General features: G+C 44.2%; 1 protein-coding gene across 1 annotated transcript in view; it reads right to left on the bottom strand.

Moving 5' to 3' along the window:
• Window positions 1-23,455: 23,455 nt before the first annotated feature.
• Cd9 (CD9 molecule) overlaps window positions 23,456-26,118 on the bottom strand; it is a 33,051-nt gene continuing 30,388 nt past the window's right edge. Inside the window, exons 7-8 of the mRNA XM_047548897.1 lie at window positions 25,187-25,270; window positions 23,456-23,918 (exon numbers count right to left, since the gene is read on the bottom strand). Coding sequence (XP_047404853.1) covers window positions 23,853-23,918; window positions 25,187-25,270 — 150 coding nt within the window. The 3' untranslated portion in view covers window positions 23,456-23,852. The remainder of the gene's footprint in view (window positions 23,919-25,186; window positions 25,271-26,118) is intronic.

Genomic DNA, 26,118 nt, shown 5'->3' with positions numbered 1-26,118 from the left:
GAAGTTTAACACAGTGTAATGGACCATATTAAAAACAACCAGGTGCTGTATGTAAGTGTGTGTGTGCGTGTGTGTTTGTGACATTGTGAAATTATGTATTCGGTCTTCATTCTAGTTTTCTGGCATATAACTCCTAAAATCCTTAGACTCTCTGAATCTGTAGTGTCTTTTTGTATACTAATGAATTGACTGGTGTCTGGTAGACTCTAGGTAGCTTCAGGATGGGGGCTGGTCTCCAGAAAGACCAAGGCAGGATTAGAGGGTTGGGACTTTCAGCTCTAACCCAACCTCTAGGGAGGTGAAGGGTGAATGGTTAAGTTGTTCATCGGGGGTCAATGATTTAATCAACCATGTCTATGTAATGAGGCCTCTGTGAAACTCAGAAGGACAGGGTTCACAGAAGCTCTGCATGGCAGAACACGTGGAGTTCCTGGGGAAGGGATCACAGGGAAGCTGTGACCCCTTCTCCCATTCCTTACCCTGTGCATCTCTTCGCCTGTATCCTTTATCATAACCCAGTAAATGTGTTTCCCTGAGTTCTATGAACCGCTGAAGCAAATTAATTGAATCCAAAGACGGGTTTGTGGGAACTCTGATTTATAGCCGGTGGGTCAGAAGCTTAGGTCAAACACGTGGGGCTTGTGATTGGTGTCTGAAGTGGTGGCGAGGAGCAGTTTTGGGGACTGAGTGGTAATGAGTGAGTGGTAATGGCCCAGTAACATGGATTCAAGTTACCCTGAATGACATGTTCTACAATGGAAGAAGTTATTAAGACCTGTGGGATCTGACCTGACCTCCAGGAAGACAACTGAGTTGGATTAGAGGACAACCCAGCTCTTACCTGCTGCAGATTTGCTTGCTTGCTGATGGGGAGAAATTCCCACACATTTTGGGGTGGCAGAAATGATCTGTATTGTGTGAACTGAAGCATCTATATTAAATATCCTTGGTCAGCTGCATTTATATTAAAGATCCTGTTGGCTGCTTGACCTTGGCTCACTAGAACATTGTGATGTGCAGGGAGAGAATGTCAAAGGTCAAGACCCCAAATTACCTTGGACTATCTAGGTGCTTTTGCAGACATTTACCTTAATTTTTGTATCTGGTCTAACTTTCTCCTGAATAAGCTTGGAATGTATCACTAAGCTTACCCAACCTCCAGACTCTACCAACCCTAAAGCTGAGGAAGGCTATAAGGTAATAATTTATAGCCTGTATAAGATAGTTGCTCACTTAACAGTTCCACAAAAGTGTATTGATTTATGACTTCCTTTTGTTCTGTGATGATAAAAATTTCACATAACTCTTCCATTGTAGAACATGTCATTCAGGGTAACTTGAATCCATGTTCCTGGGCCATTACCACTCATATTTGACTGATGCATTATGTTGACATTTGTGAGTGTATTGTGAAAGAAACTGAATTTCTTTGGGCTTTTTCCTACAAACTGTGTGTCAGTGTTCTTAGTTGTAAAATAGAGAACTCATCCTTGCTAGTTTGGTCAGAAAAGGAATTTACATTAGGATATTGGATTTTCAGGGAACCTCCTGAGAAAGGCCAGGGAGCCTAGCTCCAGGGTTACACAGTATCTCTCTGATGAGGTCAGCGAAGGCCAGCACCATCTCTGGGCACAAGCAGTGCATCTTGTACCTGAACCCTGATCCCCAGACACTGGAACCTTCTCTCCAGCAGGCCTCAAATGCCGATATCTCTCTTCCCCATCACCCATATGGTGCCTGCTTTATCATACTCTTTCTTCATCCACAATGTGAAATATGATTTTGATTACCTCTGATTGGTGGAATCTGCTACCTAACTACAGAAGAGACTGGGAAATCAAAATTTTCTGCTTCTACCTTGGAAAAGTTGGATTCATTATGACAGGAACTTTCCCAGACATTCAAGTTGGGTGTGGTGGAGCATGCCTGTTATGCCAATGGCTCAGGAGGCTGGCACAGGAGGATCACAAGTTTGAGGCCAGCCTCAGCAACTTAGTGACATCCTGTCTCAAAATAAAATAACTAAAAAAGGGACTGAGGAATATAGGTGAGTGGTAGAGTGCCCCTGAGTTCAATCCCTAGTACCAGAGAGAGAGAGAGAGAGAGAGAATTCAAAGGTGTCGGTCAACCAGAAAAAGTGCCAAATATTCATCACTGTAAAGTTAATTGGGTTAATTGGGCCTGGGGGTAGAAGGGAGGAGGCGGTAGAGAAGGTCACAGTCCCCATCAGTCAACATGTCAACATTCTGGGTTATAGCCCTAAGAAACAGATTCTGGCTAAATCGGACAGAAGGAATTTATTACAGCAATATTGGGGTCTCATACAGTCATTGAAGGGCTGGGGTGAAAGGGGGCCCTTGAAGGTGGGTTAGACCTACTGACCTACTTTTTTTGGTATTGGGGATGGGAACCAGGGCCTCTCACACATGCTAAGCATGCGCTGTACCACTGAGTTACATTCTCAGCTCTTTTGTGTTTTATGTTGAGATAGGGTCTCACTAAATTGCCCAGGTTGGTCTCAAACTTGCAATCTGCCTGCCTCAGCTTCCCAAGTCATGGGAATTATAGACAGGTATGTGACACCATGCCAGCATGACCTCTTTCTAACCAACAGAATATGGCAAAAGTAATGGGATGTCACTTCTGAGGTTAGTTTAGTAAAGACTGTGACCAATATCTTGTAGGCTCTCTCTCTCTCTTTCTTCTTGGCTTGCTTACTTTGATGAATCAAGCTGCTATGTTGGAGAGGCCCGTGTGGCAAGGAATTGATACCCTCTGTCTGGCATCTGGTGAGGAACTGAATCCTGCCAGTGGTCATGTGTGGGAGCTTAGAAGTGCATGCTTCCTTCTCCAGGTAAGCCTAGAGATGACTGTAGCCTGGCCAGCACCTGGACTACAGCCCACGACAGACTCTAAAACAGAGGGCTCCACTGTGCTGAGCCCAGATTCCTGATGCACAGAAACTGTGAATTAACAAATGCTCTTGTTTTAAGCTGCAAAGTTTTGGGGTACTTTTTTTCAGTATTGGGGATTTAACCCAGGGCCTGGTGCATGCTAGACAAATGTTCTACCATTCCCAGAACTGTTTTTAAATTTTGTTTTTGAGATAGGATCTCCCTATGTTGCCCAGGCTGATCTCAAACTTGAGAACCTCCTGCCTCGGCTTCCTGGGCACCACCGGGCCCATTTTAGGGTATTTTTTTTAATGTAGTGATAGATAAAAAGCCTCCAGGGACCTCCCCCATCTGTATCTGAATCTGCTGTCCTGATAACTTTCTGACCTTGCTTTCTCCTTTTCTTTCCTTACTCTGTTCCAGAACAGGCCTGTTATCTTCTCATTGCTTAAGCATAGTGATACCTCCCAAATTAAAACCTTGGTGTGGGCTCTTCCTTCTGCCTAGAACACTCTTTCTCTAGGTGTCTGCAAGGTGAATCCCTTTCCTCCTTCAAGGCCTTTTCATGAGACCCACTTTGAATGTTCTACTTGGAAGTGCACTTTACAACTGCAGTCACTTTTAACCCCTTTACCTGGTTCTACTTTATTTTCTTTTTTTTCCTGCAGTACAGGGGCACACTACCACTGAGCTGCATCCCAAGTCTTTTTAATTTTATTTCTAAAAATTTGAGACAAGGTATTTCTCACTAAGTTGCCCAGGCTGGCCTTGAACTTGCAATTCTCCTGCTTCAGCCTTCCAAGTAGCGGGAATACAGGTGTGTGCCACCTCACCTGGCTATATTTTCTTGTAGCACTTATAACCTTTCATGTACTCTGTACCCCGCTTACGTATTATTTGTTTTTTGCAGTGTCATGGATAGAACCCAGGCCTTGTGTATGCTAGGTGAGGGCTCTACCATTGAATTATACCTGCTGCCTATATTATTATTGTTATTAATCAGGTTTGTCATCTCTATCTCACTGCCAGATTGTAAGGTGACCAAGGATAAGAAGCTTGTCTGTTTTGTTTCCCAAGGGCCTAAGGTGGGACCTGACACACAGTAGGTGCTCAAGAAACATTTGATGAATGAGTGAATGAAGAACACATCTGAAAATGGAACCAACACTGAGGACACCAGTAAATTCTCAAAGTCCGCCCAAGCCCTGGTGGTACCCTTTGTGCCTTGGAACCAACTGCACCTGGACAGTTTGGTTATAGGAAACCAGTTCCTTTCCTTTCATGCATGAACAGTGAATAGGCTTATTGTCACTTGCAACCAAATAGTCCTGAGTAATACAAGGGAAGAATGAGAAATATGGTATGACTATGATGCTGAAGGAAGACAGAAGAGGAAAATACAAGGAGAGAGAAAGGAAAAGGGTGGGGACAGCCATTTGTGGAGCAGCTATTGTGTGCCAACTAGTAGGCACATAATTTCTTTTAATCCACATGACAATTTTGTGATTTCTTCCCACTTCACAGAGGAAGAGACTGAGTTTCCATAGGTTAAATGTCTTGCCTGAGATCATATAGTGAGTGGTAAGAGGTAGAAATAAAATCCAAGTCACTTTGTGTGTATGTGCACACAGTACTAGGATTGGACCCAAGGCCCTGCATATGCTGGGCAAGTGCTCTACCACTGAGCTATATCCTCAGCTCTTTTTATTTCCAAAAATTTTTATTGGTGTGTTATAGTTGTACATAATGATAAGATTTTTTGGTTACATATTAGTATATGCACACAATATAACAATATAATTTGGCCAATATTACTCCCTGGCACTTCACCCTCTCTCTCATCATGGGGCTTCCAAGAGGTTACAGGTGTGTGCCATGATGCCCAGCAAATCTAGGTTTTTTGATTTAAAATGCTTTTTTGGTGACTTTTTTTTTTTTTATTTTTTTTATTTTTGTGCCCATGGACTGTCCAAAACTTCCAAGTATTTTCACCATGGCCAGAGTCTTGGCAAAGGCAGCGAGTGGGATGGCTGCCAGAAGTTGGGGCAGAGAGGAAAGGAGAGGGAGAGGGGCCTTCATGGGCCCTTGGTAGTTGGTTATTTGTGGTTCTAGGCCTTCTCCCTTGTAACAAAGATTAGAGGTGTTTCTTCAGGCCCTCAGAAGTGGTAAGGTAGCTCACGTCTGTCCATGAGAACACAGGGACAGGCTGAGCTAGAGGTCAGGCAGAGCAGCGCAGCCTGGAGAGGTGAACTCAGGCTCCTGGACTAGGTTGTCCAGGGACTTTTGTGTACCATGTGACTGCTCTGAAAGGAACGAGGCTTTTTTATGGCTTTTGCCAACTGTCTCTAAAATCCATGTCTTTCTGTCCTGACCCATGTGGGCTGCCCACAGCTAACTATGGTTCAGGATAACTGGTCCAGGATAGGGCACCAGCCCAAGGGCAGCCCCACCATAAGCTGATGGGACCATGATGTGACTTTGGTGTCAGGGTCATGACCAGATAGGAACATGGCAGTGAGCTGGACCTCCTGGAAAAAGGGCAGAAGCAGGAAGAAATACAGAAAAAAGAAAGAAAAAAGGAGCATAAATTTGGCCATCTTTGGTGTGCCTTGGGTTCGTAAACATGAAGCCCACTGTATGGTAGTACACTTGCCTGGTATGTACAATGCAAAAATAAAATAAAATAAAAAACCCTATTAGACTAACTTAAGTGCCATTATGGCAATCAAAAGAGACAAAGAAGTATAGTCCAGATTGTGGAGCCTGATGTGGCTGTGCTGCCTTGGCCAGGGGGTAAGGCTGAGGTCTGGGGCTGCTGGTTGATACCTCAGGCCTGAGCCTGATTTAGGGACAAGAATTTGGGTTAAACTCCAAGGGGAAGAGAAGGGAAAGGCCAGGGGGTTGGGGTGGAACAGTGGACTTTAGTCATGACATTTCAGCAAGCCTCTGTGTCAGTATGCTATAAGTAGTTTGTTTCTCATAATAGTCAAAACACTTGTATGTATTTTATATTTACTTTTTTTTTTGAGGTAATGGGGATGAAACTAAGGGCCTCAGCATCTACAAGGCAATTGCTCCCCTACTGAGCAATACCCCAGCCATGTTTACTTCTTTATCTCGAATTGCAAAGGCCCAGAAGGGAATACACTAAAAAGTCTTCTTCTTTCCCATCTGGCTGGCTCCCTTCCCTGAGGCAAGCATGGTTACCAGTTTTTGGGCATCCTTCCAGAAGTATTTTATGCATATCTAAGCAAACACAATCACATACACATTCTGCGTTTGTTCTTTCCGTTCAGTACACAAATGGTAGCATACTATTCCCATTGTCATGCAGCATTTTTTCAGTTGTGAATAATTAACTAACTTTTCCCCTTCAGTGAGAACAGATTTGAGATCATCCCAATAACAAGGGCAGCCTCACTCATTTGCATTCTGTTACTCCTTTCTGTGAGGGAGATAGGAGTGGGCACCAGAGCCCTGAACCCTTTGTTCAGTGTGTGCTCACGTGTGCTTTTGGGAAGACCTGTGAGAGAAGTCTTGTATCGGTTAGCTCTCCATTACTGCACCAAAATACTTGAGGTAATCAACTTAAAAGGAGGAAAGGATTACTGTGGCTCACAGTTTCAGTCCACAGTCATTTGGCGCTATTGCTTTGGGTCTGTGGCAGCCTAATACATCATGGTGGGAGCATGTGGTGTAGGAGGCTGTTCACCTCATAACAGCTGGGAAGCAGAGAGAGTGAGCGAGCAAGAGGAGGGGCCTGGGTCCTGATATCCTCTTCAAGGGCATATTCCCACTGACCTAACATCCTTCTAGTAGTTTCCACCTCTTCTATGTTCCACCATCTCCCAGTAGTTCCATGGGTTGGAGGTGGGGGCACCAAACCTTCACAAACGGAATACTGGATGACATTCAAGATCTGAAGTATAGCAAGACTCCATTGGAAAACCTGGTTTTAGGTATGAGGTCCCACCAATAAGCCTCAGGCCTCACCATCCTCCTCAGTTCAGTTTCCTCCCCACAAAGAGATATGACAAAAATATTCTGGGTGTTCTAGAGGATAGGATTGATAGGTGGCAGGCAGATATGAGCAAAGGGAACCGAGGTTGAGGGGATGGTTCTGTGAACTGGGCCTACTGTGCAGACCCTTCCCTTGAAACATGCTTTCTTTCGAAAGGCAATTTGCCTGAGACCACTTGGGCACTGCCTTGTTTGAGTCAATAGGACTTGCTACCTTCTTCAGCAAACAATCCGCTACATGCAGACCCAAAGAGTCTTCCCTGCTGATAAGAAGAATACAAGTTACCCTGGGTGGGTGGTGGTGGGGTCTGTGACCTTTACACAGACCACATTTCAGGACACAGGGAGACAGGAAAATGAGAAACAAAGCTCCCAACCACAAACGCTATAAGAATAGTTCCAATTAGAACTGATTAGCACAAGCCAAGGTGACCCAGAGTTGCCTTGGATCAGTCTTTAGCATCTCCTTGTGCCATATTTCACTGCACAACTGTCACCACTGCATTAATGTACGCGCATGAGTAATCCCTGCATCCTAATCTTGCACAAAAGACAGTTAAGTAATAAGTGATTTTTGAGTAATGCTGGCACGATTAAAAAAAAGCTTTACATAATGAACGGTTGCATCCCATTTTTATTGCAAAAATTTGGTACAAAATCTGCAATGATTATATGGTAAAATGTAGTGATAGTAAAATCTCCCCTCCATGGGGTAAGACATGTGCAGTGAAGACTTGAAAATTGGATGCAATCCTGCTGTCAGTCAAAAGCCAAGAGATGGACTTGGGTGGGTCTCTCTGGAAACTTCCCTGGGACCCCCAGTAAAACAGGAGGATAGAAGGGAACACTGTCCCTGTCCTCTGAGAGGACCCACTCTCAAAGGAGAAATCCTTTGAGAGTGTTCTGTTTTTCATTTTCCCTATTTCTTTAATAAACTCATGCCTGCTACTCTGAGTGACTTGTTTGAAATCCCTCTGGCACTTGCAAAGAACTGTTTTAATAAACTGTTTTAGTAAATAAAGTACTGCCCCCAGTTCCCATCCACACCAACCCAACTGCTTTCTGCCAGCTGTTCCACCTCACCTGTCTTCTGTCACCGTCTTGGGTACCTGAAACTGCCTTCTGCTCTCCAGGGCCTCTGCTCTTGGTTTATTCATCCCTTATTTCCTTTCCTCAAATCTTCAACCTTTCTCTAAACTGGGTCCTTTTCAATCAGCACTCTGACTTTTCTTGCTTTACAAAGTAAATTTTAGCTGAGTGTGGTGGCACAAGCTTATAATCCCAATACTTGGGAGCCTAAGGCAGGAGGATTGCAAGTTTGAAGCCAACTTCAGAAACCTAGCAAGACCCTGTATCCAAAACAAAAACAAAACAAACAAACAAAAACTGTGAATTCTCCCTGGTTTCCATATTACCCTTAGCTACTGGTTTTCTCTTCTTCAAAATCAAAGTCACACTTCTTGGGAGATTAACTTATGCTTAGTACATTCTCTTCTTCCAGTTTCAATTATTCTTCCATCTATCTTATTTTTAAATTGAACATTCTTAGAACTTGATGTGTCAGGTGCTGTTCTAAGCATTTGCATGAATTAACTCATTTAATCCTTACAACAGCCCACTATGACTAGCCATTTTGCAGGTGAGAAAACTGAGGCTGGAGAGGTGAAGTTTGGTCACACTAAGTACAGTTACACACAGGGAGTAAGTAGTAATGCTGATTTCAAAACCAGACCTCCTGCCTCTGAGCCTGCATGTTGAGCCCTGCCTCCCCCCTCTGCTCTTCCTTCCTTAGTCAACTCCTTTTGTGGTACCTTGGGACTCAGTTTAAATGAACTTTCTGGAGGAATTGCAATCAACCTTACATATCTGTGGGTTCTGCACTGATGAATTCAACAGAATGGGAATCAAAAGTATTTGGAAAAAAATATTGTTGCTGACGCATATTATACATAATAGGTCTAGGCTGGCCGCATCTGTATCCAACACATACAGACTTTTTTTCTTGTAATTGTTCTCAAACAATACAATATAATGACTATTTACATAACATTTACACTGTATTAGGTAATGCAAGTTAAAGTACCTGGAGGAAGAGTCAAGGTTATGTGCAGATATTACATCATTTTCCATAAGAGATTTGAGCATGTGTGAATTTTGGCATGCGAGGTGGGTCCTGGAACCATTCCCTCCGGGACCCCAGGATGACAGAATTCCCTAAGACCCCTCTGACAGTGTCGGCACCCTTGCTGTGTGCTCTTGGTGCTTTCTTCTATGTCTCTCGAATTGCTTCTTGTTCTGTACTGGAATTTCTTATCTGCTTGTCGGGGCTCAGTTCTCCCCACCCCTCATGTGACTCTTGGGCGGGTTTGGGTGAGTTTGTTTCTCTTTAGATCTGATATGCCTGGGGCTGTACTTGTGCACAGAAGGCACGCTGTAAATATGCCCGGATGGACCTTTTAATGACGCAGATCTGGCTGGAGCCGTAGGAGGGAAAGAATTACAAGGTGGTGATTTTGTTCTGTGGAAATCAAAGGAAGAAGCACTGAGAAAGGAACACGGGGATGGAAATAGCAGAGTGGCTAAGTGTTGCTGTCTCTCACCGGTCCCCCACAGGGGTGGAGAAGAGGACAGAGGTTTCCAGGCATGGTGGATCCAGTTCAGATCCTACCTCTATCACTCCCTATGGCGTGATGGAGAGAAAGTTCCTCAACCTGTTTGTTTCTCATGGACGTTCCCTGAAACGACTTGGCATGACACCAGTGGGCCAGAGCTCTTCTGCTTCTGTCACCAACTGTCTGTGCAGATGGCTTTCCCTCTGCTCCTCAGCTGCAAAGTGAGGACCTCGGCCAGGGCATTTCTCAGGGCCCTTTAGCTCCATAGACTTCTCAGATTTTACACTCTGGAGCATTCGGACACAGTGGGGAGCACACCTCCCCGAGGAAAGAGATGGTGCTTTTTCACCCAGTCCTGCTGCAACCACAAGAAAGCGTGCCCGACCAGCAGAAGAGCAATTAGGAAGCCATGGGTGTAGACAGAGAGGCCCCCACCGTGGATCTTGCCATCGCCCTCAAAAGTTGCTTGGGGGCTGGCAGGAGGCCCCGGGTTCATCCCCAGTACTGCCAAATGAAAAGTGAAAATAGCCAAAAAGAACTGCTTGGGAATCAGATAGAGGCTGGAAGCGATAAGAGTGACAGTTTTAGGTAAAGCATATGCCCTTTCAGATTCAGAACACCCCTGGGAGCAGTGACCTTAACTAAATACCAACAGCACACAGGACACAATTAGAGGTTGTATTAGTCAGGGTTCGCCAGACAACAGAACAAATAGGAGGTATGTGTGTGTGCATGCACGCGTGTGTGTGTGTGTGTGTGTGTGTGTGTGTGTCTGTGTGTATGTCTGTGTGTATGAAAGAGAGAGAGAAAGGCAGAGAGGGAGAGAGATTTTAAGGAACTGGCTATTGTGACTTTGGAGTTTTGGAGTCTTGGTGAGTCAACAACTTGCAGGGCAGACTGCTAGGCTGAGACCCAGGGAAGAGCTTTGGTTCATGTTTATTTGGGCAAGGTCAGTCTGTGTTCAGGTCTTCAACTGATTGGATGAGGCCCATCCACATTATGGCAGGCTATCAGCTTTACTCAAAGTTCATCCGTTTAAACGTAGATCTCATCCTAAAATACCCTCACAGAAATTTCCAGAATAGCGTTTGCCAAAATAAATCTGGGTATTGTGGCCTAGCAGACATAACACATAAAATTAACAATTATAGGGGTTTTAATCCCTAAAACCTGTGAAGAAGTTGCTGGGGTCTCTGTTTACAATGAGCAAACTGAGGCTCAGACAAGAGCAGGGGTTACCTCAGGGCCACAGAACGACAGTGGCAGGCAGTCATGAAGGAGAACCTGAGGATGCTCCTTGGGCATTACACTTGAAAACCAGCATCCCTGTGACCAGAGCAGAGGGTGGTGTGATGTCACCCACCAGAACCAGGTGGAAGGTGCTAACACGCTTCACACAGAAAGCTGGCGGACGGCATCTGCCCCTGCCTATCCCAATGCCTAAGATCTGGATAAGATTGGCTCAAATCTTCATCCTCTCATTGTGGGAAGTTCAGTGTCTTTCTCAAAGTTTCAGAGGCTTCCTGGGGCAGAGGTTGGACTGCATTCTTTTTGTCAGTTTGGTCCTACATTCCTGGTTCTATCTGGGCAGCAATCTTTTCTTTTTTCTTTGGGACTGAGGATTAAACCCTGGGGTGCTTTACCACTGAGCTATATTCCCAGTCCTTTTTATTTTGGGCCAGGATCTTGCTAAGTTGCTGAGGCTGGTCTCCAACTTGTGATCCTCCTGCCTCAGCCTCCTGAGTTCTGTGATGGAGTGTACCACTGTGCTCGACCAGGCAACAATTTCATCACCTCTTACCTTTGTTATTCCTGTTTGTCCACCCAGTCAGCTTCTTCCTTTATTTCACAATCCACCTCCTCCCAGCAGTCACAGGGTGTCTGTGTTTGTGGCAAGCTTTCCTGATGATCTGGTGAGATAGAGGGAATTTACAGAGCAGCAATGACAATTTCAAATTGAATGTTGGACCAGGTATTCCTACAAAACAGATGTCTCCTGGCCATTTCTGCAGCTCTCGCTCCAGCTCCCTCTTAACTTGGTGTCCTGCCCTTGCTCTTCCTTATCTTTCTTTTTCCTTTGTGCTCTCTTGTCACTATCCAATTCCTCTCAGATTAAAAATCATATCCTTCCTTCCTTTTTCTTTCTCTCTCTCTCTTTCTCTCTCTCTCTCTCTCTCTCTCTTTCTTTCTTTCTTTCTTTTCTTCCCCTCCCTCCCTTCCTTCCTTCCTTCCTTCCTTCCTTCCTTTTTCTTTTGCACCAGGGATTGAACCCAGGGATGCTTAACCACTGAGCTACATCCCATTCCCTTTTTATTTTTTATTTTGAGACAGGGTATCACTAAGTCGCATAGCACCTTGCTAAGTTGCCAAGGCTGGCCTGGAACTTGCAATCCTCCTGCCTCAGCCTCCCAAGTGGCTGGGATTACAGGTGTGCACCACCATGCCCAGCTCTCTCATTTTCTTTTGCAATGAATTTCCTACTTCCCTCTCCTTGAGTCTTCATGTTGACTCTGGCCTCCCTCTGGGTGTCCTGGGAACAGGCAGGTGCTATATGAGAGGTCCCCTTGTAAGGGTGGGGTACAATTCCTTCTCCCACAGAAGCTGGAATGAGGCAATGTCTGAGGCCACCTTGGGCACTGCCTTTCCAGTGCTGGCCAGATCCGAGGGCCACCTCTACTTGTCTAGCCTGTGGCAGGTGACTTTCTGCTTTGAGGGAAGATTCCAAATCACTTCAGCTGCAGACTCTAGGCTTTGATCCTAAATGCCTTTGCCATTTATCTTCTTCTGTGACTTGTTCACAGGAAGTGGACACCCTGGCTGGAAGGCAGGAGGGCCTGTTCTGAAAATCGCACTTGACGTTCTGGTATGTCTTTAGGCTCAGGTACACTGGGACAGCCACTGTGAAGTCATCCCCTTATTCTGGGGCTAATTTGGGCTCTGGTACTGAGTGCCTACCATGCCTCTGAGGCATGGGCTCCTTGTTAGGGATAGTGCAGGCTGTACATGGAGCATCCTGGAGTTCACCCCAGCTCTGGAAGCCTTTGGTTTCCTGAAAGGTGCAGGGGCAGGAGGCTAGTGCTATGTACTACAGAGGCAAATAGGTGTGGCTTAATTCCCGACTCCATCACTCACTATTGTTAAATAAAAGTCACAGGAGGCCGGTGTTTTGGATTAAGCTCCTGCCCTAGGCCCCAATGGACCAGGACAAAAATAAAACCGGGGTTATTCAAGTTCCCCTCACCCTACAGAAACAAAGTTGTTATCTGACCTTCAGAAAACTATAACGGCCAAAGTTCTCAAATAGGGTAATTTCAGTCACCATCATAATAAAGTTTCCTCTGCCTTAACACAAAAAAGGTAACCTGAACTAATCAGTTGTTTTCCTATTGTTCTGTCTCCTTGTCGCTCACTTCAGAGAAAGAAACTTTGAAATGTCCCATCAGCCTTTTGTTCTGTTTCTTCTTTCCTGGTCCCTTGTCTATTTATAATACCAAATGCCTCCATGGGGCCCATCTGAACACTCATTCTTTCATGGAATAGAGTGTTGCCTGATTCTAGAATCACAAATAAGACCAATCTGAGTTATTTAAGTTAACTTTACTGTAATTTTGTTCTTGAATAAGGAGTATTAATTCATTTAGTGTATTCATTCCATATTTATTCATTTATTTTTTTGACAGAACTAGGGATTGAGTCCACAAATGCTATGCCACTGAACCACAGCTCCAGTACTTTCTACTTTTTAATTTTGGGATAGGGTCTCACTAAATTGCTTAGGGCCTGGCTAAGTTGCTGAGACTGACCTTGGACTTGCAATTCTCTTGCCTTAGCTTCCTGAGTCACTGGGATTACTGGTGTACACCACCGCACCCGGAACATTCCATAATATATATATATATATATATATATATATATATATATTTTTTTTTTTTTTTTTTTTTTGGTACTGGGGATTGAATCCAGGGGTGCTTAACTGGCCCTTAAATTTTTTTCTTTTTAGTTTAGAGTTAGAGTCTCACTAAATTGCTTAGGGCCTTCTAAATTGTGGAGACTGAATTTGAACTGTTAATCCTCCTGCTTCAGCCTTTGGAACTGCTGGGATTATAGGCCTGAGCCATCCTCTGGGCCATAATTTTTAATTAGTATGTGTTAGGCAGTTCTCTTAGCTTTTTTCTTTTCCTTCCTTCCAGTCATCCATCTCTTTCTTTCTCGTTCCTTCCCTTTTGTTCTTTCTAGCTTTCTTGTGCTAGGGATGGAATCGGGGACTCACGCATGGTACACAAGTGCTTTACTACTGAGCAACACCCCTAACAGAGCTCTTGTACCTTTTTGAAATGTGGTCTTACTATTTTGCCCAGATAGATCTCAAATTCCTGGGCTTAAGTGATCCTCCTGCCTTACCTCCCGAGTAGCTGAAACTACAGGTGTGTGCCACTGCGCCTGGTTCCTCCCGCTTATTTTCTTATTGCTGCTCCCCATTCCCTTCCCCCTCAGATGAACTTTCCGGCAAGGGTGTGCTCTTTGCTCCCTGCTGCATCTCCAGTACCTTGAACAGTACTTGGCACAGAGCGACAGTGGGGCCTCAGTAACTATTTATTTGAATGAACCAATTCATGGATCATTATTATGAGCTACTATCTGTTTGAGTCAGCTTTCTCTGCTACTGTGATGAAAAGACCTGACAAGAATAATTTTAGAGAAGGAAAACTTTATTTGGATTTGGTTTTTTTTTTTTTTTTTTGGGTGCTGGGGATCGAACCCAGGGCCTTGTGCTTACAAGGCAAGCACTCTACCGACTGAGCTGTCTCCCCAGCCCCCAGGAAAACTTTATTTGATGCTCACAGTTTCAGAGGTCTCAATCCACAGATGGTCAACTCCATTGTTCTGTGTCCAAGGGAGGTAGAAAATCAAGGCAGAAGGGAGTTACGGAGGGGGAAAGCACCTCAGGACATGGTACCAGGAAGCAGAGAGCTGCACTCAACAGAGAAAATACATATGCCCAAGGCACGCCCTCAAAACCCACCTCCTCCAGCCTCCAGTAACCTTCAGTTACCACCCAGTTAATCCCTATCAGAGGTGAATGCACTGATTAGGTTAAGGCTCTCATAACCCAATCATTTCACCTCTAAACTTTCTTGCATTGTCTCACTCATGAGCTTTTGGGGAACACCTATATCTAAACCCTAACCCATCACAGGACAAAATTACAGGAATTTAGTTTCACCATATTGATTGGTTTTGTTTTCTATTCTTGAGTCAAGGCAATAGTTTGTTCCACAACAGATCTCTGATGGTCAACAAGGAGGCTGATTTTAGAGAAGGGCTTGAAAAAAGCAGAAACAAGACGAAAAGCAGATTGGTCATTTCAAAGTTACTTTGTAAGATTGGGACAGGGAGATTGGTCAATAGGAACATAACTGATTGACTAACATTGAAGTTGCTTCAGATTGCCTTTTTTTGTGTGTTAAATTAGAGGGAACTTCATTATCATGGTGATTGAAACTTACTTTTACCAGGGATGGTGGTGCATACCTGTAATCCCAGTGACGCGGGATGAGGAAACAGGAGGATTGTGAGTTTGAGAACAGACTTAGCAAATTAGGGAGACCCTGTCTCAAAATAAAAAATAAAAAGGACTGGGGATGTAGCTCAGTGGTAGACAGCCTGTGAGTTCAGGAAAAACAAAACAAAACAAAAAAACAAAACAAAACAAAACAAAACTACCCACTGCTTCTTGGGTAGTTTGAAATAAAGTGGATAAAGTATGTCTACTGTATGAAGTAGATAAAGTAAGTCTACTGTATGAAGTAGACTCTAGAAATAAGTCCGGGAGAATTCATTGCTTGAGACCTGATAGTAATAGAGTTTTAGGTATACTGAAAATGACAATGTATGAACTCTAAAGACTCTTGAGTTGAGAGTTTAATTAGAGAGAGAGGACTTTTTTTTTTCTTTCTTTTTTTTTTTTTTTTTTTTGTGGTGCTGGGAATTGAACCCAGGACCTCAGATATGTTTAGGTAAGTGCTCTACCACTGAGCTACCTTGACCTTCAAGGTCCTCTATTGAACTTTATTTTGAGACAGAGAATAAGTTGCCCAGGCTGGCCTTGAACTTGGGATCCTCTGAGTAGCCAGTGTTATAGCCCGTGCCACTGTGCCCAGTTAAGTGATAGATATCTTAAGAAACTGTTTTATAATATTTATTCCCCATAGGTTTCTGAGCCAAGATGATGAGTTAAATATCACATATTCTTTTTCCTCCAGCTTTATGCATTTAAAAAAATTTTATTATTTATTCATTTTTGATGCTTGGGATTGGACCCGAGGCCTTGGGCATGCTAATCACAAGCTCAACCACTGAGCTTCCCGCCCCGCCCAGTCTTGTACTTTGCTTTCTCACATTTCCCAGATCTGTCATTTAGAGTATAATAGGTAGGTCAAGGAGGCCCACAATGTTGTCCCTCCCACAATGGTTCATTGGTACTCTGGGTAGATGATGCAGGCTGGGATTGCCAGCTATGTGGTGGTTGTGTCTATGCATTATGGTATGGTGGTCTTTCCTATTCAAATTGGGCTAAAGTTATTCCAAGTTATTTAGTACTTCAAAGAGTATACAGGGTAGTGGTAGGAAAGCCCTAAATTCTATTGGGATGATCCCCCCTCCCCTTTTTTTCTTTTTGTGGTTCTGGGGATAGAACCTATGACTTCGGGCATGCTAGCTAACTGAGCTACTCCCAGCCCTGCAATGACCCTTCTTAAATGACTTTAGAACCTGAAAAAAGAGAGATTCTGTGTCCTTATTGAGAAGAAAATGATCCTGAGCTAATACTGCAAACTTTCTGTAGGAATGAGATTAGAGAGTGTGATGCTTGCTGGGTGTGGTGGGTCATGCCTTTAATCCAAGTAATTTGGGAGACTGAGGTGGGAAGATCACAAGTTTGAGGCCAGCCTAAGCAATTTAGGGAGACTCTGTCTCAAAATAATAAAGGCCTGGGATGTAGCATGGTGGTAAAGCACTCTTGAGTTAAATCCCCAGGACTGAAAGAAAGAAAAAAAGGGTGTGATACTTGGATTGAGCTAATGAATTTTTTTTTTTTTCCTTCTACCTCATTGGCTATTTCTCAGTTTCTGTTGCTGGTTCCTTTTCAAAAACTTTTTGATCTCTAAAAATGGAGTGGAGTAATGAAAAAGTCTAAGGCAGTACTTTGCAAACTGAGAGACACAGCCCATTAGTGGTCATACAATTAAGTTAGTGGGCTGCAACCAACATAAAGTAGTACAGAAAATGACAGAGAACACTGCATGGAGCAAGGATAGGTATCATCGTAAGTTTCATTTCATTTCATTTATGAATATGGCGTGTGTGTGTACTGTGCCACACGTATGGTTGTGTCATAGAGAAACAAGTTTGAATGCCACTGGTCATGGGCAAACAACTGAGAGGCCAGGTCACTGGAAGAATTTTTTTCTTTTTTCTTTTTTTTGCTGGGGATTGAACCCAGGGTCTTGTGCATGCTTTAGCATGTACTGTACCACTGAGCTGTATCCCCAGCCCCCAATGAAAGGATTTTATTGAAATCTCTAATTCCCCAAAACTGTAAAGGGATAGTGCTAGAGGGAAAGGCCTTTTCCCAGGGTCCAAAATCTTTGGGAAATGTTGCAGGAGTCTGCAGATGATTGTTTTAAGGTGACCCTTACTCCTCGTTCTGAGACTTCAACTTCAAACTCTTCCTGCCCTTCCCCACTTCTTACCCTGCTGCTGGCTTTCTGCTCACTAGCCCATCCCAGGCTGCCTTAGTAGTCCTAACAACCTGCCTCCAACCCGTAGGGTCTAGCCCTGGGTGCTGGTTTCCTCATTTATGCGTCTTGCTCTTTTTAAGGGCTGCTTATTTGTGACACAATAACCAGGTGGGTCATCATGGGCTCAACACCACTCTGTGCCCTATTAGGTTGCTACCCTGCAGCCTGGAAATCGTCCCTTATGGTATAGATGTGTGCCAGGAGTTTAGAGGTTAAGTGACTTGCCCAAAGACACTCAGTGAGTGACTGAGGCAGGATGTGAACTTGAGTCTGTCTCTGCACCCTCAGCTTCCCTCACCAGCTCCTTGATTTACTCTTCCAGACTACTCTCACAGTGTGAGATCTCATGGTTAGTACAGCTACACATTGCTATGTGTCATTCACAGAGTTGAAGTATTAAAGTTCTTGAATGGCTACTGTCCCAAGTGAATGTCGACCCTGCACCCAGAGTAATGTTGGGGATATAGAGGAAAAGGGAAGACCTGGCTGCTGGCTTTGGAAGATTACAACTAGAGAATGTGAGACCTTAGAGATTAGACAGATTATCTGTATGTGACAAGTGATGAAACTGAGACCAGTGTAACAATGCAGGAACGAGTTGTGTTTGGGAGCAAGGAGTTAGATTTCCTAGCTGTAATCATTTGGTCTTCTAGGTCACTCCACATTCTTTCCTTCTTTTTCCTTCCTTCCTCTTTTTTTTTTTTTTTTGTGACATTAGGGATGGAACCCAGGACCTCATGCATGTGAGGCAAGCACTCTACCACTGAACTGCATCTACATCCCAGCACTTTTTGTTTTGTGACAGAGTCTCCCTAAATTGCCCAGGTTGGCCTCAAACTTGTGATCCTCCTGCTTCAGGCTCCCGAATCGCTGGGATTATAGATGTGTGCCACCACTCTCGGCTCCTGTCATTTCTAGAAGTTTTTCTTTAAAATTTGTGGTGGTGGGGGTCGAATCCATATCCTCCTATATGCTAGGCAAGCACTCCACTACAGAGCTACTCCCTCAGTCCCACTCAAGTTTTTGGTACCTGGTAAAGTATCTCTCTAACGTGACCTCTATAAAATCTTGGTGACTTCAGAATACAGATATACTGCTCAGAAGTTTATACCTTACATAGGCTGAGATGATAAGAGGACAGTATGGGACACATGAATCTGGCCTACAGGTTAGGTCTTGCTCTGCCACCTTGTCCTACTGGTCCCCAAGCCTTGTGCTTGGGTGAGGCTGGACTCTCCCCAGCCCTGCGCCTGCTTAGTCTGATCTGGTCATGGTAATTCCACTCTACTTGTGTTGTTTTAAAGATGGGCTTGTGATCAGTTCTGGCCAATGATACGTGAGGGGAAGTCTTCTGAGGAATTCCTGTAATGATTTTCATATTCTTAGAAGAGAGACACCAGGGAGGAACATTTTCTCTTCTACTCTTAAGACATAGACATTGTGGGTTTAGATGAGACCTTGAGTTACGGCAGTCACCATGTGACCATGAAGGAACAAACTTAAGGGTTAAAGCCAATGTGTTGATGATAGCTAACCATGGAACTCCCCTACCTCTGAACTTCCTGTATGTGACACAGTTCCTTATTATTTAAAAATCTTTGACTTTAGGCTTCTAATAATTATGACTGTAGCATCCTAACAAATTAGGGCAAGGTACAGCATCACCTGACCACACTGCAAGTACTGTAGAAAGTGAAGTGAAGCAGCAATAGGCAGCAGCTAGAGGCATCAGGTTAGCTACTGTAACAGATAAGCCCAGAAAATTCAGAGTTTAATATAATGCAAAGTATCTTCTGCTGTATCCCCACTCATGCACTTGACCATCTGTTCTGCCAGCTTGGCCTTGTGTGGTCATTTCTGGGACCCCAGATCCCTCAACAACTTCCTTCAGGCCCTCAGGTTTCCTCTACTAAATCTTCTACACTGCAAGATCTGCCCATCACTACTACTTTTATTTCACTGGCAAGAAGTGATTACCTAGTCCTTCACCCACACAAGGAGACTGGCTGGGCAGCCACTGCCAGCATCAACTGCACTCCCCACAGAGCGGGCAGGGACCTGTGAGAGTCAGCAGGGGTCTCTGCCACAGCTGTGATGGGTGATGAGGATCTGAGCTGTACCTCGAAGGGATGGAAATATCTTGAGAGGAAGAGAGGGAGGGACTTTCAGTAGATGGTGGTGAGCACAGTGTGTTAAACTTAAGTGCTGATGCAAAGGAAAACCCCTTGGGTTGGGGCCTGCATTTGGGGTGGAAAGGTATATAAATGGGTAGGAAGGGACAAGAGTACAGAGGGCCTTGAATGTGCGTCACTCTATTTTATTTTGTGTTCTCCAGAATTAGTTTGTTTATTTTTTGTACTGGGTATTGAACTCAAGGGTACTTTACCACTGAGCTACGTCCCCAATCCTTTTTCTTTTTTTTTATTTTGAGGAATGATCTCACTAAGTTGTTGAGGCTGTCCTCTAGCTTGCGATCCTCCTGCCTCAGTCTCAAGTGCCCCGGCACCCAACTTCCCCAGAGTTAATTTGGAACTGTTGTGCAAGATGGTCTCTCTCTCTCTGCTGGTCTGTCACCACCTGCAGGTACTGGGGTTCAGAATAAATCCCACAGTTTCCCATTGAAAGCAGGAGATAGAAATGTGTTAGGCTGGCAGGGTTAATGCTCCCTCCCCAACTGTGGAGTTAGCAAATGGAATAGACAACTCACAACCAGTGATTTCATTGGAACCTGAGGGTACGTGACAGAACCCTGACCCAGTCCCTGAGGCAAAGCAGAACATTATCAACACAGGTTCCCAGCTATGATTGGACTCACTTCTTTAAAATCTCTAGCCTATGGTCTTCAAGGCTACCTAACTGGGACTATAGGCATGCATCATTGTGTCTGGCTCAGGTTGACTTTTTAAAAATTTCCACATATTTTCCAAATATGAGAGAAAACATGTGGTACTTGTCTTTCTGTATCTGCTTTATTTCACTAACATAATGTCCTCTAGTTCTATCCATTTTGATGCAGATGACAGGATTTCACTCTTTATAAGCTGAATAATTCTTCATTGTGCATATACACATTTTCTTTATCCATTCATCTGTTGATGGACACCTAGGCTGATTCCTTTGGATATACACCCAGGAGTAGAATAGCTAGATCTATGGTAGACCAGTTTTTAGTTTTTTGAAGAAACTTTATTCTGTTCTCTACAGTGTTTGTGCTGATTTACATTCTCAACCAATGTGTAGGAGTTCCTTTTTTTCCTACATTCTTGCCAGCATCTCTTCTTTCTCCTCTCTTCTTCTCTACTCTCTTCTCCTTTTCTCTTCCCTTCCCTTCTCCTTCTCTCTCTTCTCCCCATAATCGCCTAACTGGAGAGAGATGATATCTCATTGTGGTTTTGATTTGCGTTCACATATTTGTTGGCTATTTGTATTTCTCCTTTTTAAGGCTAACTGCATTTCTAAGCCTCAGTCCGGGAAGGTAAAACCAGGCTCAGGCTTCACTGGATGGAATTCAGTAATCTCAGAGTCATCCCTCAGAGGAACTGGCAGCAGCTGGAACATGTGTCCCTCCTCTGGATTCCTAGGATCTGATAAGCCACCTCTTTCCTCTGCTTCCCCAGCCTTTGGGCTGGGAGTTGTTTCTTCTGGCTATTATTTCCGCATTACCTCCTTGTTCTCTCAGTGATTTTTTTGTTTTTCAACAGTCGTTTAGCCAATTTCCTACATTAAATTCTCTGTGACGAATGACCTATTTTGGATTGTTTTCCTGGCTGGACCCTGATTGTACATTGTTATTTAACAATTTATAGTCTATTGTAATTGAAAGGAGATAAAACTTATAACATGTACAATAGTTAACCATTCATGGAGAAAATGATGAAACAGTCGCCCATGTTAGCCAGGGCCTGATAAATCGTGATTTTCCCTGGGGGAGGGAGATTTGCACTTAACAGAAGGACTGTTTGTTATCTTCCTTTTCTGCCATTGCTTTAAACCCAGAATGTGGCCAATATGTCACTCATGGGCAAAAATACTGTTGTATCTTCCAATGCTTGGGTGTTGTGGGGAGGATCTGAGAGGATGGGCAGCGATGGGGAACTCCATGCTGGTTCAGAAGGAAACCAGAGGACAGGCTGATACAAAGGGTGGTGGCCACTGACTTAGGGTCTAGGTTTTTCTAGGTCTAGCTGGGTTAAGGACATTGTAGATGAGATATAAGTTCCCCTGAGTCAAATACATGGGATTGTATTTGTTTCTTAGAGATTTAGAGGATTATTAACTTTAGTTTGCTGAATACCATTTTTTGCATTTCCCCTTCCTTCTCCAACTCATTTTCTTCATCAATGATAACTGTCAAAGATTATGCAAAGTGGATTGCACGTTTTGCTCCACTTTATTTCCAAACCAAAACAATGGTAGCCAGGTCAATGCTGCTGCCCTGCCTTCTGTCCAAATGAAAGAACAGAGTCTATTGTTACCCTGGCTATTTCAAGGCAGTTGGCTCTTCCTCCTCCTCCTCCTCTTCCTCTTCCCTAATTCTTCTTAATAGACTTCCTTTTATGTGTTCCACATTTTTGCTCTGAAATTTCACCATTTTTCTGTGATCTCATCCCACATGTCAAAACTGTGACTGGCCTGTAGCCAACTCCTCATGAAGCTGTGGAAGTTGCTGTCATGGTAAGAAACCTCAAGAGTTGTGTGACTAGTCTTCAGAGGAATCCTGGAATCCCACTCTGGAACATTACATCTACTGGATTTTTGGTTGTTGTACTTGAGATGACACCCAGGGGTGCTCTAACACTGAACCACAATCCTTTTTTTATTTTTTGAGACAGAGTCTCACTAAATTGCCAAGGCTGGCCTCAAACTTGTAATCCTCTTACCTTGGACTACCAAGTAGCTAGGATTATAGGTGTGAACCACCACGCCCAGTGTATGTAATTTAAAAAAAAAAAAATAAACATTTGCCATTTAAAAACTATGTGTGTTTTACTAGCTCCAACTAACAAAGGAGCTGAAGCCCACAACCATGCTAGTTGAATGTCAGGGACATAAATTGAATGTTGGTCTATTTCTAAAGTCTGTTCTTTCTACCATAGCGATACTTCTCTGGGCTTGTTTGAGTGTTGCAGTCCTGGGCAATTCAGAAACTGCTCTTTTGCTATTTCTCCATGGGCGAAGAATGGAGAATAATCTACGTGTCTCTCCAACTTCCAGGGTAACACAAGGGGCAGCTGGACCACTTGAATCTTGCCTAGATCTATAGGTGCCAGAGGGGTCGTTAGAACAGCCCCACTGAGTGGGTCCTCTCCAATTTGCCCGGCCTAGTCAGGTCTGGATCTGGATCCTTCCAAGCAGTGCAGATTCTGCACTGGGATAAGATTGGATCCTGCCTGCATTTCCACAGGGGAAGCAGATGGTTTGGGGAAATCCAATTTCAAAGGAAAGAAATCCAATTAGCTCTCCAGGTATCTGAGGGCCAAGACATGAGTGGAGACAATTACATTAGATACTCAGGCCTACCAAGCCAGCCTGATGGCAGAGGATGCATGGGGTGGGAAATACCCTCAGGTCACTTATTCCTGGGTGGGTTTAAATCATGGCTGAGGCAAAGAGGGAGAACCTTGACAGAATCAAGTCCTTAGACTCTTAGATCCCTTGCTGAGACCCATGAACATGCAGCTGACTCTGCCTTTGGACCTTCCCTGTTTTTCAGGTCCTCTCTGCAATTTATATAAAACCAATGGTTGCCTGGTGCAGTGGCACATGCCTGTAAATCTCAGCTACTCAGGAGGCTGGGGCAGGATGGTTGCAAATTCGAAGCCAGCCTGGACAACTTAGCAAGACCCTGCCTCAAAATAAAATAAATGAAGAAAAGAGCTGGGAACTCAGCTGAGTGGCAGAGCTCTTGCCTAGCAAGCACGAGGTGCTGGGCTCAATCCCTGGAAGTCCCCTACCCCAATCTCTTAATCTCTCCATGCCTTGATTTCTTCACTAGTAAGTAGGGAGATACATCTTCCAACTGACTTCTCATATAAATGTAGTCAGAGTAAACAGTAGTTGAAAACGTTTGAAAATTAATTAGCTCTTTAAAAAAATTTAAAGGAAGCAAAAATCAAAAACCAGTCCAGGATATTGTCATAATCTTTTATTATGTATCAAATTGTCTTCAATATAAGTTACAACCTGATTAAATTTGATAGACATTTTTATCTATTTAAGACAAAAAAATTCTCTTTATGTACAATATCTGTTGTCTAGAGTCTAGCAAATATAGTACCTTTCATTGCAGGATTTCTGCTAACATACAAGCAAAAATAAACAACAACAAAAATATAAACCAAAGCAAACCAAACCCCCAAATCCCTCAACTACAAATGTCAATGTTGAATAAAGCATTAAAATGACAAACACAGAATAACTTTTGTTTAGAAATGCAGAATGGATGCTAACGTTAGTGGCCAAAAAAACCAAAAAACCCCCCACAATCTTCGGGGGTGGATTTTCCTGCTCAGGGTTGTGAGCTGACTCTAGACCATCTCGCGGCTCCTGCGGATAGCACAGCACAAGATCATACTGAAGATCATGCCAAATATCTGGAAGACAGAAGAACAGGGTGGTTTTGTTTGAGGGAAGGCAGAAGGGAAGGGACCGACATGAGTTATTCAGTTCAAGACAAATGACAAGGGGAATGGCATCCATGAAGTCAAATGAGTTAAAGGGTGCTGAAGCAGAAGAGAAGAAGGCTAGATAAGGGGAAGGACTGTTGAAGGACAGTCCCTGGACTCAAGGAAATCTGAGAGCTGGTCAATATAAGCAGCATAAGTATTTTCCCTGGAGAACTTTCAGGGTAAGACTAATAAGTTCAGAACAAAATTCAGTGCTCAGATTCCAGATATTTCAATACCAGACCATACAGTTTAGGAATTTTCTTTGCGGGGCTGGGGATAGAACCTCAGCCCTTGTGCATGCTAGGCAAGTGCTCTCCCACTGAAACACACCCTCAGCCTGAGACTACTACTTTTGCTTTCATCTTTGTGTATCTGTGTTTAAAATTCTATTTTAAAAGGTGTTATTATGTCTTTTTACTGAAGTGCTTCAGCTTTCTTGGCTTCGGACAAGGAGGCAAATCACCACCAAGAAAGCAAGCCATTTTTTCTGGGTGCCAGAAGAAGGACGAGGCAAAAGATTCTGGGATGTTGATTGAGCCCAGCTGCCCAGTGAGGGACGGGTTCCCTTGGGTTTTCATCACTCCTCCATGAGGGAGAGAAGGCAGACCTCAAGGGAAATGGTCGGTCCTTAATGGTTTCTAGGGGCTGATCAGCAGAGAAGTGGAATACTTGAAGCTTTCAGCCTTCTGGTTGGCTGTGCACCTTCTGACTACAGAAGATGAAATGCTTTGCCCCCATGTAACTTCTAGTGGACAGATTTCTTTTAGAAAAAGACAAACAGTTGTATAGTGAGACATGTCCTGAGAGCAGAGGCATTGCTACTGCCTTGCATTTGCCCTTGAACCTTAACAGCAAGAAGAATGAATCCTGGAGACACCTGGAGTTCAAACTGTGGATCCTTTACTCATGAGCTAAGAGGCCTTGATCAATTTACCCAACCTGCCCATTTCCTTTTTTTTGGCAGTGATGCAAATGAACCCAGGGCCTTGCACATGGTAGGGAAGCACTGTACCACTGACCTATACCCCCAGCCCTCCACCACCTAGTAATAAAATGCAAATACTAATAGCACTCACCTTGTAGGATTACATTAGTCAGTGTAATGAATCAAACAGTGCCCAGCCAGAGCAGGTGCTCAATAGGTGCTCCCTACTGCGAAGGCCAGCCCCTCCCCAGATGACCCTGCCACTCACCATCACCACTGCGATGCCGATGCCCACCGCACCAATGATGTGGAACTTGTTGTCGAAGACCTCTTTGATGGCCTCAGGGCAGGACTTGGGGAGGCAAACAGACCTGGGTCACACACAATCCCCACACTGGGGCACTTGCCCCCTCCGACAGCACCTGTCTCACACTGTGAACCCTGGTAGTCAGAGAATGGGCTGGGAATAGGAATATTCAGGGTTAAGAGATGCCCTGGCTGGTGGATGGAAAGGGGACCTGAGAGAGACGTGGGAGGTGGTGCCTATAATTGGCAAGGCATCAGGGAAGGAAGAGGTTTAGGGTTTCTTTCCTTCTTTCTTTTGGTACTGGGAATTGAACCCAAGGGCGCTTTACAACCACTAAGCTACATCCCCAGCCCTTTTTATTTTTTGAGACAGGATCTTGCCATGTTGCTTGGGGTTTTATTAAATTGCTGAGCCTTGTCTTATGATCTTCCTGCCTCAGTTACCTGAGTTGCTGGGACACAGGTGTGTCACCATGCCTGGTTTGAGGTTTTCATTGTTGCTATTATTTTTCCAGTTCTGGGGATGAACCCAGGGTTTCACACAGGCCAGGCAAGTGCTCTACCACTGAGCTACATCCCCAAGCCCCTGGGGTCTTTTTCTGATATGTGTGTGGAGCGATTTTTTTATTCTGGAGACTGGACATTAAACCTAGTTTACAATTGTAAGCCATTACTAAGTCTAAAAAGCAGGAGTCCAAGACTCAAAGCTATGCCGGTCTTCACTAGCTGAAGGGCTGGGGCAGCAGGGGGCAGTTCCAGATACCCAGTGTCTGCAGGGGGCTTGAGTGCTTTGTTAGCTCCTTGGTCTGGTTTTTCTATTCCTGTCCTTGAGGAAATGGGACCCAGGACCGGGGAGAAAAAAGATGGTCACTCTGGGGCCCTTTTAGGTGGAAG

The sequence above is a fragment of the Sciurus carolinensis genome, chromosome 4, assembly GCF_902686445.1.
Source record: "Sciurus carolinensis chromosome 4, mSciCar1.2, whole genome shotgun sequence".
Lineage (NCBI taxonomy): Eukaryota > Metazoa > Chordata > Mammalia > Rodentia > Sciuridae > Sciurus > Sciurus carolinensis.
The sequence above is the reverse complement of the archived record's forward strand: the minus strand, read 5'-3'. Positions and strand labels throughout refer to the sequence as shown.